Source organism: Arachis duranensis, chromosome 7, assembly GCF_000817695.3.
Source record: "Arachis duranensis cultivar V14167 chromosome 7, aradu.V14167.gnm2.J7QH, whole genome shotgun sequence".
NCBI classification, from domain to species: Eukaryota; Viridiplantae; Streptophyta; class Magnoliopsida; order Fabales; family Fabaceae; genus Arachis; species Arachis duranensis.
The window spans coordinates 6,554,647-6,572,524 of NC_029778.3; the positions used below are offsets into that span (position 1 = coordinate 6,554,647).

The 17,878-nt window shown below is 36.3% G+C and overlaps 1 protein-coding gene across 1 annotated transcript in view; it reads right to left on the minus strand.

Moving 5' to 3' along the window:
* Nucleotides 1-17,655, minus strand: part of LOC107496816 (receptor-like protein 9DC3) — a 38,308-nt gene extending 20,653 nt beyond the window's left edge. The window contains exon 1 of the mRNA XM_052252248.1: nucleotides 17,270-17,655. Coding sequence (XP_052108208.1) covers nucleotides 17,270-17,585 — 316 coding nt within the window. The 5' untranslated portion in view covers nucleotides 17,586-17,655. The remainder of the gene's footprint in view (nucleotides 1-17,269) is intronic.
* Between the last annotated feature and the right edge of the window lie 223 nt (nucleotides 17,656-17,878).

Consider the following 17,878-nt stretch of genomic DNA (forward strand, 5'->3'; position numbering starts at 1 on the left):
AAAAAGGGCATTTATTTTGTTTAAAACCCTTATCCAAAAAGGGCACCAAACAGGTCATTTTGTTTACGGCCTCAAAAGGCCAAGAAGCAAATTGTTCACAACCACCAATGAATAAATAGAAGTTTAAAAAAGGGGGGACCCACAGGCCGGGCCCCCATATAGCCACAAAAATAAAAAAGTCATTTCTTGGACGGAGTAGAGGAATCACCATCACCAGGAGGAACACCACCAGGACCGGGAGGAGGAGCCAAAGAGGAAGTCGGAGCAAGGGTCGAAGAACTCGGAGCATCTTTAGAATGAGGAGGAGACTCTATAATCCTCTGCCCCCGAGTCTTTAGGTCTGACTCGGAAAGGACCTCGGGGGCAGGAGGATCAACAATGGCGCCATTAATCACTACCTTGTCAGGATGTAGTGGAGAAAGATCCAAGTCGGGGGCTATAACCCTGACCTGCTCCAGGAAAATTCTCCAAGACTCCTCGGCGCCATCAGCGATAGAGTCCTCCAAGTCAGCATAAGCATTCCGAGAGTTCAACAGATCCTTCTTCACCTCCACCATATCTTTAAATAGGCTTTGATAGCTCTCCTGGGCTGCCTTCCTCAGATTTACTTCCATGGTGCATTGGGCTCGCAGCTGGCTCTCCTTCTCCCGGAGGACGTCTCTCTCCTTCCTCAACTTATCCCTCTCCTCCTTCAACTCCTCTTGATGCTTTTCAAACAAAAGAAGCCTCTCCTCCAGCTCCGCAACCTTTGAGGTAGTCCCCAAGGAGCTGAGGGGAGTCTTCTCGAAGATATCCAAAAGTTTGCCACAAACTCCCGCCGCCCTAAAGCTCTCCTCGGCCAGAGCGGTAAGGTGGTTCCGAACAGAAGCATCATCCATACTTATAAGAGGATAGATGTTCTTTCGGACGAATGCTTGAGCATCCGCCTTAACACCACCTTCCCAAGAAGGGCCAGACTCTGAAGCCTTGCGCTTCTTCTTCTCCGGCTCGGAAAGTAGTTGGGCAGAAGGGAGTGGTCGAGCCAAACTTGAGGAGGAGATGATAATAGGTTGAGAGGGAGTACCAACATTTCTAGGAGGAGGAGGAGGAGGAGGAGGAGAGACGACCGCCTTGCCACCCCCGGACCTAGTCCGGGACTTTGCCTTAGCTTCCTGGACCCTTTGGTAAGCCTCCTGAGCATTTTTTTTGCCATATCTACAAAAGAAACAACCAAGTCACAAGTCGGTAAAATACAAGTCGGCAAAACACAAGTCGGTAAAATACAAGTCGGTGAAATACAACTCGGAAATAGGAAATGCATGCGCTACCTATGCAAGATTGAACAAAAGTCGACGTCCCCTGAAGGATTTTTCTCGTATCTAAGTATGGGGCCCTCCCCCATGCTTCTCGGAAAAACCCCACAATGGCCGCATCCACCTCGTCTAGGTCATCTAAACCAACCTTTTCACAAGGGGTGGCCGGCAGCCAATAAAGGGGAAAGCGAGGGGAGGAATGCTCGTCCAGAAAAAAGGGGTGCTGACCCTCTACAGCTTGAACTTTGAAGAAGAAATTTTTGAAGTCGTGGAAACTACAGCTTGAACCTTGAAGAAGAAGTTTTTGAAGTCGTGGAAGGATTCGTCAAAAAGGGTGAAAATCCTCCGACCTTGAATGGCTCGGAAGGATACCCATTGTTGTTTGTTATTTAGCCCACTAAAGGGCTTAGTCATATGGAAAAGATAAAAGAAGATTCTCAAGGAAGTCGGGAAGTCCAGAGCGTGGCTTATAAACTGGTAAATCTTCAAGAAACCCCAGGAATTGGGATGGAGTTGAGTAGGGGCAACCTTACAGTGGTGCAAAACGGATATCTCAAAATCTGAGAAAGGAAGAAAAACACCCAAACGGGTGATCATGCATTCATACATAAAGAAAAAGTGAGGGGCCGCCTCATCAACTCTCCCAAAACAGACCCGGTCTTCAGGACCCGGGATTATCAGTTCATATTTGGGCTCGTCCTCATCCGAAGCACAGAGCCTATGATGAGTACGAAGGTGGGTGATGAGCTCAGCGTCAACCAACGGTTCCTCCCCAAGGACCGTATCGTCAACCCACTGAGAAAGAATGTCTACAGAAGCCATTTTTTATATAAAGAAGAAAGTGGCAGAAAACCTACAAAAAGGAAAAAGAAAAAGAAAATCAAAAAATACGGTCACTAAAGAAGAGAGACAATCAAAAAATACGGCCACTAAAGAAGAGAGATTCGAAACTAGAATCTACAGGTCAACCTATCTACTCGCAAAACAAAACATGCAACCATAAAGCATGACATGGAAAAAGCAAAACTAACCTTTATCCGAAAATGGAGGTTGGAGAAGAACAGAAGTTTTCGAACACAAGGATGCAGTATGAACAAGATAAGGAGAAAGTTTGAAAGATTGCAGAAACGGAAAATGGAAAGAGAGGGAAAATATTTATAAGAAGGGCTAAGGGGCATAATGGTAAAAAGCGAGGCAGTCATTAATGAGACTGCACCGTTACCAAAGCCCTCAATCCCTAAATGATCCCTCAACGGACACGACGTTTGAATTGACGTAACTGTCAGAAACCAAAAGTCGCGAAAATCACGTCGGTTCCCAAGATCCGTGTTCTTTCAAACAAGTCGGCTACGCACCCGAGTTGAATACTTGAACCCAAACTTTAAAGAAAATTTGGGCTCAAGTAGGGGCACTGTTCATACCCTGGCCCAATACTAAGGCCATCAACCACGACTTGGTCATAAGGGGTCGGATGCGAGATTGGCTGGCAGAGAAACACTCATTCAAATGAGTAACCGCCCTAAAATCTCTCTAACCGCCTCATAAAGCTGTATCTTAACCTCCCCAAGATAACAGGGACGGTTACCACCCTAAAGATACGGCACTACACCAACGGTGGTTATTGGCTCACCACTATAAATACACTGACACCCCTCAGGTATCTCTAAGTCCAATACTCTCTAAGACCTGCTTACACTCTTGCTAACTTAGGCATCGGAGTGTCTTTGCAGGTACCACCCCCCATTCCCTCGCGAGCACAAGTCGGACGGAGCCTCCCGAGTTGCGGACCTTTCCGGAGTTCTCCTCCATCACACACTTGGGCCGCCAAACGCCATCCGTATTATCAATTTCCGGTTACCTACCGTAACAGAAAGCATCAAATTAATAAATCATAATAAGTTGACAACATGATGCTTTTTATTAAGAATTTTCACATAAAATATAATATAATATGCAAGCAAAGTTCAAAGATCCATAATTTTATGCGATTTAAATCGAAAATAACATAATAAAATTTAAATCTTGTTCACATAAAATGAACTTAACCATGCTAATTTCTTGTAAATCGAAAATAACATTCTAACTCATTTGGCACATAAAATTTGTAAAATGATCCCATATGTATTTAGTTTAGTTTCGATTCTGATCTATTTGAAAATTGTAAATTTTGGTATGCTTGACATTTGAAATTTTGAATGTGTGAGTACTGAGTATATATAATATGGTGAATTCTACCCAACTCTCTCTAAAATAACATGTAAATTGGTTATTATCTTAACTATAGTTGGGTTATTTTGTAATTTATTATTTGAGATGGGTAATTGTATAATTTTTTAAAATATTAAAATTCTACCCCGTAAGCAGCGCTGACTTAGTTGCGATCTACTGCCTCTCACGCAATCTCTTTCTACAGTGCGTCATTCCTTAACGAGTCGTTGAATTCCCATGGCTTGTAACTTTCCCGTTCTTCCCAATATAGCCAGCGCCGACTTTATTGCTATCTCCTGTCCTCTCACTCAATCTCTTTTTTTTTTTTTGCCATGGATCACTCCTTATTAAATTTTTTTCATTAAAAATAATATATGGAATATATATTCATATGTAAAATATAATATAATAAAATAAATCTATTCAGAGTACTTAAAAGTATAATTAAAATCAGAAATATACAAATAGAATAATAAAATTTGTACTCTAAACAAGTAAACATATCTTTTATCATACATAAATTATTTAAAAAAATATAAATTATTAAAATTAATAACACAAATTTAAAATGATAAAATTCAACTTTCTTACAAGTATTTTTTATAATATTTTTATTCTTTTAATTTTTAATTTATTAATATTTTATTATTTAATTAATGATTAAACAAATTTAGTTTTACAAAGGTATGCATCTCCAATATGTCACTGAGCACGCATAAAAAATTAGTTACAGAAGCAGTTAATTGGTCATAAGTCAATTTAAGAACAAATCATCCAAAATTTTTCTTCAAACAAATCTAGAGTTATCATAACAAATCACCCAACGACTGGAACTAGACACTTTCTATGAGTAGGCTGCGCTTTTCAAATGTAGCTTAAAAAATGTGGTTGAATAGGTATTTTTCTTGTAGTGATCCAATCATTTATTCGATATCTCTAACTATTATAAATTTTAAATTTTAAATTTAAGTTGAATTCTATTATTTTTTTGGTTTTTTACCGTATTTCTCAACTTGGTAGCTAATGACTAATCTATCGCGATATTGAGCTTCACTTAAAGGTTTGTTGCTATTATTGTTAGGAACTTAAGATTATATCATCGAATAGACTGAAGATGGAACGAAACAAATAAATCATTTTCAAGGAACCTGGTATAACCACCCTACCTCATGAGGCCTGATATTTCTCATTCCTCATGACGTTCGCCAACACGCATAAATTTAAATATATATATGCGGCATAGGTAGTGAGTTAAAATTATAATCTTTAGTGCTAAAACTTTTTAGCTTTTCCAAACGATATGTTTTGGGTAATTAATTAATTACTGCTATAATTAAATTTCCTTTATTTTATTAATTTATTAAGTTCACTGAATAATAAATTAGCAGAGGAACAATTCTAGATGCATCATTGATGAGTTTGGAAAACTCCAAATTAATATTTGTGATGAACAAACATTATTAAAATATTTAAATTGCAAAATTATTAATTCAATCTTCATTAATCATATGTTAATTAATAATTTTGTTGTGCAGATTTTTGTTAGGCCGAAAATAAAGGAAATCTACAGCAAGCCCAGTGTGATTAAAAATTATTCAGCATTCATACAAATGGCCTTAATCATTGAAGCTGAATTGGTTTGGGCCAGATCTAAATATGCAAGCCCAAATCTATTGTTGGTGTATAACCAACTTGTTTGGTCCGAAACAAAAAGGGGGAGAAGGGACACAATATTGCTTTATTCATTTAATCAAAATCCATTCCCTTGATCATAGTTGCATGCTCCAACGGATATCACTTTTATTCCTTTATGGAATTCAAATTTTATTAAATGGAGTTATTGCAGACCTTGGAACAATGAGAGAGAAATTGATTTGATGGGAATCATTATGATTAATGCTGCACGTTATACCACTCAGGGAAGTAAAAGCAAGCTATTTTCAATTAAATTGTTTAATCACTTTGAATTACTTTTACTTCAGATACTCTCTTCTCTCTCATCTCTTTCTTCTACTTTCTTCGATCATTAACCAGGAAGCCATGGAAGCTACTTGGAGCTACCGAAAGGAAAGGAAAGCAAGCCTAAAGACCATCGAGTTGATGGCACAAAAAAGAAAAAGAAAAGTATGCTGTGGCTGAGATTTTCACCAAATGTGGTTAGATTTGGTGAGGTAATCTCGGATCCTCCATACACAAAAAGAAGAAAGAAGATTCGGCCAGCAAGGAAGATCTTTGTAGGCATGGCTTGTCTCTGATTCTGCTCAACCACCACAGGAAGTAGTTAGAGTGGCGAAGTGATGGAAGAGGCAGAGATTGGAGTAGATGAAGCCATCATCATCATGAAGCATCAAGGGCCAGAAATCCATCTTGGAGAGGAAGCCAAGGATGGAGCGCTCGGATTGATGGAGAGTGATGACCAAGGAAGGACTAGAGGTATTTGCATGTTGGTTTTTGCATGAGTTACCTCTTCTCTCTCTGTGGCCGAACCGGTTTTGTTTTGAAGGAAAAGAAGCTGAGCTTGGGTTTGTGTTTCAACTGTGAAGGCTTCACTTCTCTATAAAAGGGGTGAACAGTCATGGTTTGATTCAAGGAGAAAATTTGAGAGTGCAAGGCACAGAGTTCTCAGAACTACCTGAGCTAACAGATTTCTCTTCTCCTTCAAAGTTTTCTGTTTAATATTTTTCTATTTAATTTTGTCATGTCTTGAGTCTCATGGAAAAGGCAAACGGTGAGGTTTGTATGAAAAAGTCATAGAGCGGAAAAAGGCAGAGAGTGAAAAATTAAAAGAAAAAGCCATAGATGTCTTAGAGTTCCTTTGTACATCTGTGTTGTCTTTCATGATTCTGTGGGAATCCCCTTGTAAGTTGGGTTAGCACTTTACAACTTGTAATCTGGATGATTATAGTGAAATTCCATCATTGTTGTGATGGAGACTGGATGTAGGCTGCACTGCACTTAGCAGCTGAACCAGGATATATCTGGGTGTAATCTTCTCTCTCTTCCTACTTCAATTCTGTTTTTACTGTTTAGATGTAAAATCAAAAATGTCTCGTGTCAAGTGACGAGACAAAATAAAAATGTCTCGTGGCTAGGGACGAGATAAAAACAGAAAAGTTTCCTCTAAGTCCAGCAAGTGTTAGCAAGCGAAAAAGGGGGCTAAGATTCAAGCCCCCTTCTCTTAGCCACTGAAACCATCAATCATCAATCAAAAATTAGTACATGATCACAATTTCTATTCTTAGCCCAAAATATTAATGCCATAGGATAAATCAAATTAATGCTTTAGCCATTCTTATGTAAAACTCTAAGATCAACTAAACCATTAGCTTACCTAACACATTAGCCTTTCTTTCCTCTTGGCTTCCACGGACAGCAATCCCCCCTCCCCCCAAACCATGATTGCACCTCATGGTCAACTAACCAACTAACCTAGTGAAAGCTTAGTCACTAATCCTAAACACATGTGTTGCTTTATCCTTCCCCTTGAGCCACAAAGCATATAACAAAACTCACACTTATCTCGCCTTCGTTCACTTAAACACCTATAAGGCATATCACCTAATCCAGAGAAGAAAAAAGAGAGAATACCAAGAGTGACTCAGTAGAGGAACGGCCAGCATGCAACCTTTTTCAACCTTTCGATTTTCATAGGAGTTTAAGGAACATAGTTATTATCTTCTTCCATCAATCTTTGCTGATTTAGAACCCCCTCATTAGGTAAGCTAGCTTCGATTCTTTTTCCTACATTCAATTCAGTTTCCATCATCATCAAGAAGACCAACCATGTTCTTCCTTCCAGTTTGTGTAACTCAAGAGCATTTTTCCTAACTTCTTTGAACCACCGAACCACCTAGCTCAAGGAGGTGAGCGCTTCATCTTTTCTTTTTCTGTGATCATGGGTTCGGCCTCAAGGCCATAATTATGATGATAAATGAAATTAAATTGTGATGCATTAGGTGTTGTAGCCGAGAAAGTGAACTTAAGAACAAAGCCCTTCGATTTTCGACACCAACAAGTAAGGGTTAGGATAATTAGATTGTTATTTTTGTGGCTGTGCCTGTGATGAGAATTGATGTAGTATTATATGCTTGACTGATGATAAATATTGTTCAAGTATGTGTTTGAATGATGGATAGGGTATATGAATTGTTATGTTTGGTATAATGCTGAAAGGTGAAAGGTTGACTTTGTTTAGGTACTTGAAATTGTGAAAATTGTCGAGTTTGGGTTTTTGGGTTATGTTGGCTGTGAAAGCAACCCTAGATAACTGAAGGAAGGTTGGAAATGTGATTTTGGAAGGGATATAAGTTCAAATGTGAGTTATGGTATGTAAAGTTGAAAAAGTCCAAGATAGAATTTTCTGCATAATTGATAGTGGAATAAACCAGTTTCTGGGAGCAGATCAGGCCTTATTTTTTAATGAAATTATTTTTTCATGAAACTTTAATGTGTTATGAGCGTCTCATAAAAAATTCAGAATTTATTGATGAGTGATTTGGAAGGAACGAATTTTTAAAGATTGATGGATTCTGCAAAAAATTCTGTTTCTCTGCTGCAGAAGCACCAACTTCTAACCCACTTAATTTATAATTCTGATAAGCTTTTGAGCTGAAACCAACGACAGTTTCAAGCCTTATGTGTCCAAAATTGTTATTTTAAACTTTGTGTCAAAACTATTTTTAACCAATTAGATATGTTGCAAAAAGTGTAAGTTGCTTGCTGAATTTTGAAAACAGATTTTTAAAAAGCAGGGCTGTATTCCTAACCTCATAACTTTTTCATATGATATGGTAATAGTCTGAAATTTAATTTTCTGGAAAGCTGGAAGAGTCTTGTTTAAGTACATGAATTTTAAAAGACAATGGGTGAGAACTGAATTTTTAGCAAATTTAACAAATTTACTGCTCGCTGCTATTTTTCTGCAATGATAGCAGAATTTTGAAAGATTTGTACAAGTTTCAATTATAGTCGGAATGCCCCAGAACCAAGTTTTATTTTCTAAAACCGTGATTTTACAATAATTAAGGGGATTAAAGAGAGTATAATGACCAATTAAGAATGTCTACCTGGCAAATTGTTAAGGAAAGTTTGAACATTGTTAAAGTTGAGGGAACCCGTAAGGGTGGTTTTAGTGCTATTTTAGGGGAGATTATGTCCGAATTTCTGTAAAAGTTCAGGGGCTTAGTTAAATGAAAATGTGTAAGTTGTCCCCAAGAAGGTTTAAGGTTAATGGGTGATGTGGAGGTATGTATAATTAAGCGGTGGTGCGGAGGTATATATAGTTAGGCGGTGATGCGGAGGTATGTTTTATAGTGTTGGTGATGTGGAGGCATGATAAAGAGAAAGAAAATGAGAAACCATATATGAAAGAGATAATTGAAACGAATAATAAATTATGAAAAGTGTATATTGAATGGCCTTGTGCCAAACTGCTAATGCGAAAGTGTCCGCCTAACGGATAGCCTGAGATTACTAATGCAAGTATGTTCGCCTAACTAATAACACTGTTTCTAACTGTAATGCACATTAATATGTTATTATGATGAGGCCTAACTGACACGGTAACCGTGATGCCAAGGGGTCTAACCGACACAGTTAAGAAACTATATTCGGGGTTCACTTCGAGTAACGTCGGGTTACGGGTAGACAACCGACGCATGAGCTCATGACTTGCACTAGGATCAGGCATGCATCATCTTGTTTGCATATATGAATTTTCTATGAATTATTTATTGCCCTTTCCTAATTGTCTATACTATTTACTTGCTGTATGTATATTTGTTCCCGGTGCTTTTGTATTTGTTCTTTTTCTGTTTCACGACAACTTAGAGACAAAGACCTTAGGCCCCTTTTTACCTTACTGAGAACTCTAGGTTCTCACCCTTCTTTTCTTTCTTTCTCCTCCCTCTCCAGATGGGTCCAACAGAGGAGCTCTTTGAGTTTCGTTCTATCCTGAGCTGGCGCGCGACGGAGTCTTCATATGGAGCATGCTTTGGATCACTTTCTTGGACGATGTTCGGAGATCACTCCAGAGTTAGTCGCAGTGAATCTTTTGCTCCTTTTTTATGATTTTTGTTGAGTTTGAAAAACTTCAATTCATTATGATGATCAAACATTATCAAAATAATAATTAGAAATTATTAAATTGATTTTTGCTTCAAAATTGTTTAATTAATAATTTCTATGTTACATGCAGATTTTTTATCTTTGGGCATAAAGAAATTTGGAGCCTAAAAATGTTGGCAAAATATTTAGCCTTTGGTATAAAATGTTTTTTAAAAATAGTGGCTGAAATACTCTTATGTTAATTGGGCCAGGATAACAATGAGTAAGCCCAAAACTTTCAAATTGAAAGACCAACAAAGCTTGGTCCGAATTGAAGGAAGAAAGAATGAAATTGGAGCTTGATTGAGTTCAGTTACCTAACCTCACTAAGGAATGGAATTCAAATTCATTTAACTTGATTTAATGCCTTGGTAACTGGAAAGAGAAAGTTGAAATTGATTTGATGCCTTTTATTACTCTCACACGTTTCTAAGCATGGGGAGTGGGGAATTAACTCTTTTTAATTTCATTCATCAATTCCATTGAAATCTTTTCACTCTTCTCTCTCTAGTTCTCGGTCATGTCACAGGAAAGAAGAAGAAGTAAGTTATCAGAGGAGAAGTACAGTAGTAGAGAAGCTAGGAAGAAGCAAGAGGCCAAGGTGATGATGGCTCTTGCAAAAAGAAGATCTACAGAATGACGTGGCTGAGATCTTTACCACTAATGGTAGGATGTGGTGAAGAAGCCTTAAGATCACCATGCCTAAAATGGTAGAAGCTCCAATTCGATCAGAGAAGAAGATCCCTGGGGTATGCATGGCTAGTCTCTACTTTTTGTTTATCCATCACAGAAGGTAGCTACTGTAGCTACGTAGAGAAAGAAGCAGAAGTGGAGCAGATGGAGCTGTCAATGGTCAAGTATTCATCAAGGGTCAGAAATTCTTCTTGGGGACCAAGTCAAGATGGAAGGCTCAGATTGATGAAGATTGATGAGAAGGGATGAGAGAGAGGTAATTGCATGTTGGTTTTGCTTTCGGTTCCTTCTCTATTCTCTCTATCTGAACCGGTTTTTGTGTTTGAAGAAGAAGAAGTTAGCTCGATTGGACCGGTTTCAACTTTGGAAGCTTTCCCTTCTATAATAAGGGTGAACGGCCAAGGCTTGAAGCAAGGAGAGAAAGCACAGAGTTCTCATAGCTACCCAAGCTAACAGAAGTTCTTCTCCTTCAATGTGTTTCATTTTGTATTTTCTTTAGTTTTGTCTGTCTTCAGTCTCATGGTGAAAAAGGCAAACAGTGTGAGGTTTGTAAGAAAAAGCCAGTGAGCGGAAAAAGACAGAGGATACAAAATTAAAGAAAAAGCCAGAGATGTCTTAGAGGTCCTTTGTACATCTGTGTTGTATATCATGATTATGTGAGAATTCTGAACTTAGGTTAGCACTTAGTAGTTGAAAGCTTGGCAGGTGACCAAGTCAAGTTCAGGATTAGGGATAGATTCTGAACTTGTCCCGGATAGGAAGGATAGTTCCTAGGGAGAATTGGTGTATGTAATCAAAGATGATTATAGTGAAATTTTATCATTGTTGTGATGGAGACTGGATGTAGGCTGCATTGCACTTGGCAGATGAACCAGGATACTTCTTGGTGTGATTCTCTCTCTCTCTCTTCTACTCCATTTCTAGTTTTGTTGCATAGGAGACAAAATTGAAAAATATCTCCTGTCTAGTTACGAGATAAAATGAAAATGTCTCTTGACTAGGCATGAGATAAAAATAAGAAAAATCTCCTAAAGCTATTTCAAAAGGCAGAAAGTAACACACAGCAAAAAGGGGCTAAGATTCAATCCACCATTCTCTTAACCACTGATTACCATCAATCTTAATTAGTATTACTTTCCCCTCGCTTTGGTAGTACTTTTAGAGGGGTAAGACATCTTAGTAGTTCGGTTCCAGTTTAGGAAACCCATGTGAGGGTTGTGACTGACTTCTTCTTTTGTATCTGTACATATAACTTGGTGTGATACTCGGTTTATGATAGACGGCACGTATCCTTAAACTTAACTCATGTGTATATTTGTATATATATTTATATTTGTTATTTTCTGTTGGAGTAAAGTATCGTTTTTGTCCCCAACGTTTGGGGTAAATTCTATTTATATCCCTAACATTTAAATCATCCTATTTGTATCTTTAACGTTTATAAAAGTGATTCAATGTTATCTTACTATCAATTATACTAACAAATCAGATTATATTTTTCAATTATTTTCAGTTGGATGTATTCATTCTCAATTAGGTCTCACTTGGATGTGTTTGATTTTAATATTATACCCACTATTTGTGTTTAGATTCAATTATGTCCCTAGAAAGTGAATTATGTAAATGTTGTAGTAATTAGTTTCAACTTTTGATGAGCTATTTTTCGGAGTAGATCATCGATTCTATTCCAGATATTTGTATTCTAACTTCAAAAAGAGATTTTTAAAACTCAAACTAAAGCGTTTATGATGTGTAATTGACAGCAGGATAACATTAAATCACTTTTACAAACGTTAGGGATACAAATAGGACGATTTAAACGTTAGGGACACAAATACGATTTACCCTAAACGTTAGGGACAAAAACGATACTTTACTCTTTTCTGTTGACATATGTTTTTCTTACATCACAACTTTAAAGAAACTAACCTTGTGAGTAACTAAACGCTAATCCACGAATAATAGTTTATTCATGATTAAACCGATAAAGACTTTTATTAATATTTGTTTACAAAATCTAAGTCTAGAGCTAAGTGGACTCGCACGACAAGTAATACTTGAACATTTGACATTGGTCATGACGTATCAAAAGTTGAGGTGTTACACCTGGAATGATGGAATGGAAACTAAGATCAACTACAATTGAGTGTTTTAAATTTTATTTTGTATTGAAAATAATTGATAAAATGAGACCGTTTTCAATATCAAAAAACATTTATTTTGATAGAAAATATATTAAATTTTGTTTTATTATATAAAATTTAAATTAAATTAAAACTAAATATTAGAGTGACAAATTTTATAGTAGTCTTTTAATAATTATTTATTACATAGGATTTCACAAATATTATTGTGATATTTTATAAAACTCAAAGATGGAGATGCTCTTAATATTTTCAAATGAAGAAAAGTCATCAAACTTGAGTGATACGGAATTACGGAGAATTGAAGTCGTCCCTAGTCTTCCTCAATGGAAAAAAAGAGACCAACTTGTTTTCCTGAGATTTTTTTTGACATAAACAATTAAATAATTATTTCTCCTTAAAGGCATAGTGTCCTAAAGAGACCATTTTCTTTTGTGACGAGTAAAATCAACAATTTTTTAAAAGCATATGGTGACAAATATGCCCAACACAATATAATTAGATTTTATAATATGGTTTTATAAGATTGACGATATTTAAAATAGTGTTGTTAAAGTTAAAATTATATATTTTTTATTTTTGCAATATTTTTATTTTTACTTTTTTAATTAGAAAGTATTGTCACTGCATGTAATAACAGTGAAAACTGAAAAGTGAATATTAGAGATGGAATGTATAGTATCCAGATTTATTGGGTATGTTTTATATAACAAAAAATAATAAGTTTTGATAGATGTCAAAGATAATAAAATTCCTTTTTCTTTTCGAATAAGGTAAAAATATTATCAATGAGTTATAAATCAAATGACATAGTTTTTTCATATTCATCTAAGAGATTGTATCTTCGAGTTTTTCTATCTTTGGTTAAAAAAAAAAAGGCAAAAAAGACTTTCATGCCAGTGAAACTTTAATTTTATTAAAATTTTAATAATTCCATTTCTTTTGTTGCAATTCAGCCTTCTATATGTATCTTAAAATATTAAGTTTAAAGACCTAAAAAGTAGCACAATATCATTTCTTTTTATCTCACCAGTGAACCAAAATTTTCCAAAATGCTCCCAACATGCTAGATTTATCTGTGCCTACTCACACTGCTTTAATTTATCTCAGAAACTCTCAACCTTAACCTTGTTTTGCTTCTTTATTTATCAGCTGTAGCCTTATAGTTAATTATTGCATATAGATTGTTCATCAGTTGCAGATTCAAAATATTCAGAGAAGGAAATGCTACCAGACAAGTTGTGTGAGACAGAACAATGCTTTGAAGGATATTATAATGTCATATATAATAATTGAAATTAACTTGGTCAATGCAACATGAAACTAATAAAGAACCCTGAAAGAATATTATAATGTCATATATAATCTCATTGTGTCTTCAATCAAAGTACATCCCTTTTCTACACATAGCCCAATTTCATTTCACAATATCCTCTTATCAAATGCGATAAGATGTAGATTAATATCTTTTTTCGAAGTGCTTAGATTATATTAGATTGATTTAAATTTCAATATAATTAATATTAAATAAAACCACACAAAATGAGTTACAAAAATTAAGCTGACAATATACATGATCCATTTTATAAAGAATATACACATGAAAGATAATACATGACCCATCCATGGTCCATTAATTAATAGAAATTACATATTTTATTCCACCAACAGAGAAACTAACATCATTACAGAAAAATATTAAAAGAAAAAAGCAAAACACATGAAGCTAACAACAGTAGTCTCCTACAGTTTACATGGCCTCTCCTGAGCTTGCTTTGTTAAGTATAACCACAAAGAAGTCTGGCAAGCCATAAGGGTTTTGCAGTTTTGATAAACAACCTTCCAAGGAACATCCCAAATACCACTCCACATGCATATCCCACTGCTACTGACTTCCACCCAAATAATGATTCTTTTGCCTCAGCAAACACTGAAGGTGGTTGTTCTTCTTCATTGCTGCATGATTTTGACAAAGGGAATCCACAAAGCATTGGGTTTCCTCTGTAGGAATCATTTTGAAATGTATTGAACTGTTCTCCTGTTGGTATCATTCCCTTCAACTGATTTTCAGAAAGGTTCAAGACAGCCAGGAAATTCAAATTGGTCAAAGCCATAGGAATCTCACCTTTCAGTTGGTTCCATGAGAGGTCTAACCATTCCAAACTTGTCAAATTTCCCAGTGTTATTGGAATCATACCACTGATTTTATTGTGAGAAAGGTTAAGCCCTATGAGAGAACTTAATTCTCCAATGACATGTGGGATTTCTCCTTCAAACATGTTATTTGACAAGTCTATAGTTGTAAAAGTGGTTAATATTCTCACTAGCTCTATGAACTGACCTTTGATACTAACCACTACAGAATCATTGTACAACCTACTGAAGCTGCTACGCATGTATGACAAGCCACGAGGATGATGAGTATTATCACTCAGATCCTTCATTCCTTGAAAATTCCCAAAGAACGAGGTTGGCAAAGGGCCGCTGAATTTGTTGTTGGAAACATCAAATATTCTCAACTTTGGGAATGGATGTTTGGCACCGAAACTAGTGATGGTACCATGAAACTTATTTGCTCTTAAACTGAGTACTTGTAACTCCTGAAGACCTTCTAGCCAACTAGGAAACACATCCTCTATGTTATTCTCTGCAAGATCCAAAACTTCCAACAATGTGCAGTTAGACAAAGACCTTGGTAACGAACCCTCCAGTTGGTTGTTGTTCAACTTTATTGTTTGAAAAATGTTGTCTTGAGAAAAATTTGTAGGTATGTTTCCATGAAGGTTGTTCACTTGAAGATCCAAAATCGTGAGATCAGGAAATGCTCCCAAGCATTGTGGAATCACGCCAGACAAGTGGTTGTGAGACAAGATGAGTGCATCGAGGAAGGTTGCATTGCAAAACATTGAAGGAATGGTGCCAGACAAGTGATTGTGAGACAAGATGAGTTCTGTACTGAGGGACAATGTTGAAGGAATGACTCCTGTGAAGTTGTTGTTTGAAACTGAAAAGTAATAGGTGCCATTTCGTGGAATTGGAAGATCTCCTTGCAGCTGATTGAAACTGAGGTCAATAAAGTTCATGCTCTTCCATGTGTGTAAGAGATTATCACTAAACCAATTGGGAATCTTTCCATGGATTTTATTGTTAGAAAGATCTAAACCTCTTAGATTCTGTAGTTTAGTTAAGAACGGAGGAAAGACAGAAATACTACAAGAAGAGAGAGTTAAATATTCAAGTTGCGGTAAGACGTAGTCGACGCTACTATTAATATCAACAGAAAGAAATTCATTGTTAGAAAGATCTAAACCTTTTAGACTTTGTAGTTTAGTTAGGAATGGAAGAAAGACAATAATATTACAAGAAGAGAAATATAATCTTTCAAGTTTGGGTAAGACATAGTCGACGCTACTATTAATATCAACAGAAAGAAATTTATTGTTAGAAAGATCTAAACTTTTTAGATTTTGTAGTTTAGCTAGGAATGGAAGAAAGACAGTAATATTACAAGAAGAGAAATATAAACTGTCAAGTTTGGGTAAGACATAGTCAACTCTACTATTAATATCAGCAGAAAGAAATTTATTGTTAGAAAAATCAAGAAAATTTAAAATTTTCAATTTTGAAAAATGAAAAAAGTCGACAAGACCACTCAAGTCATTTGATGACATATCCAACTGAGTAAGATTTTTTAGAAATTCAAAGATCGAATTTGAAAAATCACCTTGAAATTTGTTATCAGAGAGATATAAATATTCCAATGAATAAGTGAAGAATTTGCTAATTGGCCCTGTGAACTGGTTCATGCTAAGATCTAGTATTATCAATGAAGACAAAGAATAGCACCAGTCTGGAATTGTCCCATTTATAAGGTTATTAGACAAATATAGTGTTTCTAGTTTTGAAAATGTGGCATTTTTGCTTGGAATTGGGCCGATTAGTTGATTAGAAGACATATCTAAGTAAGAAAGTTGAGTTAGATCAAATAATGATGATGGCAGTTGGCCTCCTAGACTGTTAGAAGAAAGATCCAAATAATCCAATTTAGTGAAGTTGTCGAACACATCTGGGATGTGACCACTAAATGTATTATGACTAAGATCTAAGAAGGTGAGATGTTTGAGGTTTGAAAGCAAAGATGGAATCTCACCATGAAGTCCATTTTTTGAAAGGTCCAATGAGTTAGTTGAGTGAGGTTCCACAAAGACACAGGAATTAATCCATCAAATTGGCAAGAGTCTAGCCATAGTTGGTTAAGAGACTTCAAATGGGAAATGGAATCAGGTATTTCTCCCGAGAAAGCTGTCAAAGAGAGGTCCAAGATCCTTAGAGGAGTGCTCCAATTGGACTTTGGAAGTTCAACCTTCAGTTCTTCATTGCCAAACAAACTTAGTTCTTCAAGATTAGTTAAACCAAGTATACCAGTTGGAAATTTTCCATGCAATCTAGTCACATCAAGACTCAGAATCAACAAAGAGGATGACAAACTCATCAACAAAGACAATGAAGTTTCTCTGACAGAAGACATGTCTACCTCATCTAGAACTAGCTCTTTCAAGTTAGTGGTGTTACCAATGAGTTTGCTCCATGTGGATTCATCAAGTCTCAGTTCATTATACGAGAGATCAAGTGAGAGTAATTTAGACAAGTGTGAGATTGTGGACGGAATATCACTGCCAAATGATGAGGATGATAGATTGAGATGGGTGAGACTCACAAGATTACCAATTCCAGGATATATTGGAGAATTGGAGAAGTTATTGAAGGCAAGGTTGATTTGTTGAAGATGCGTCAGATGGAACAGTGTGCTGTTCGGATGAAACTCACCTTCAAGCATGCTGCAACTCAGGTCAAGGCCAATCACGTGCCCTGATGTGGTATCGCACGTGACCCCATCCCACTCGCAACAATCAGTATTGTTGTTCCAGGATACTGTCTTGGGATAAGATGAACCATAAATCCCCATCACCTCACTCCACCACGAGTCTTTGTACAATGAAGGGTTGATGGAAAATGAGTTCTTGAATTGGAGCAGGTTTGAGTTGTCATGGTGGTTGCATAGTGGCATCATCACCGATGAGCAAGTGGAGGATGGAGTATGAAGGAGAAGAAGAAGCAACAAGAGAGTAAAACACCTCATCATTATGATGTCACAATAATAATCTTTAGATTTTTAATGTATTGAGTGTAGTGCATGGCATCGAATGCAAGTCATGAATGCAAATTTATATAGATAAGCCTCTGCGTATGGAATATGATTCAAACTTAGTTTGATAGTGTAGTGTGTGGTACTGGCTATTCGCATTTTTCCACAACATTTTTCTACAACCTCATCGCATTATTCCATGCATAAAAATAATACGTTTAACTAATTGCTGTCATAATCCTCATTATTAGATACTATTTTAATGACTTCTTTATTTCTTTCAGCGTGTA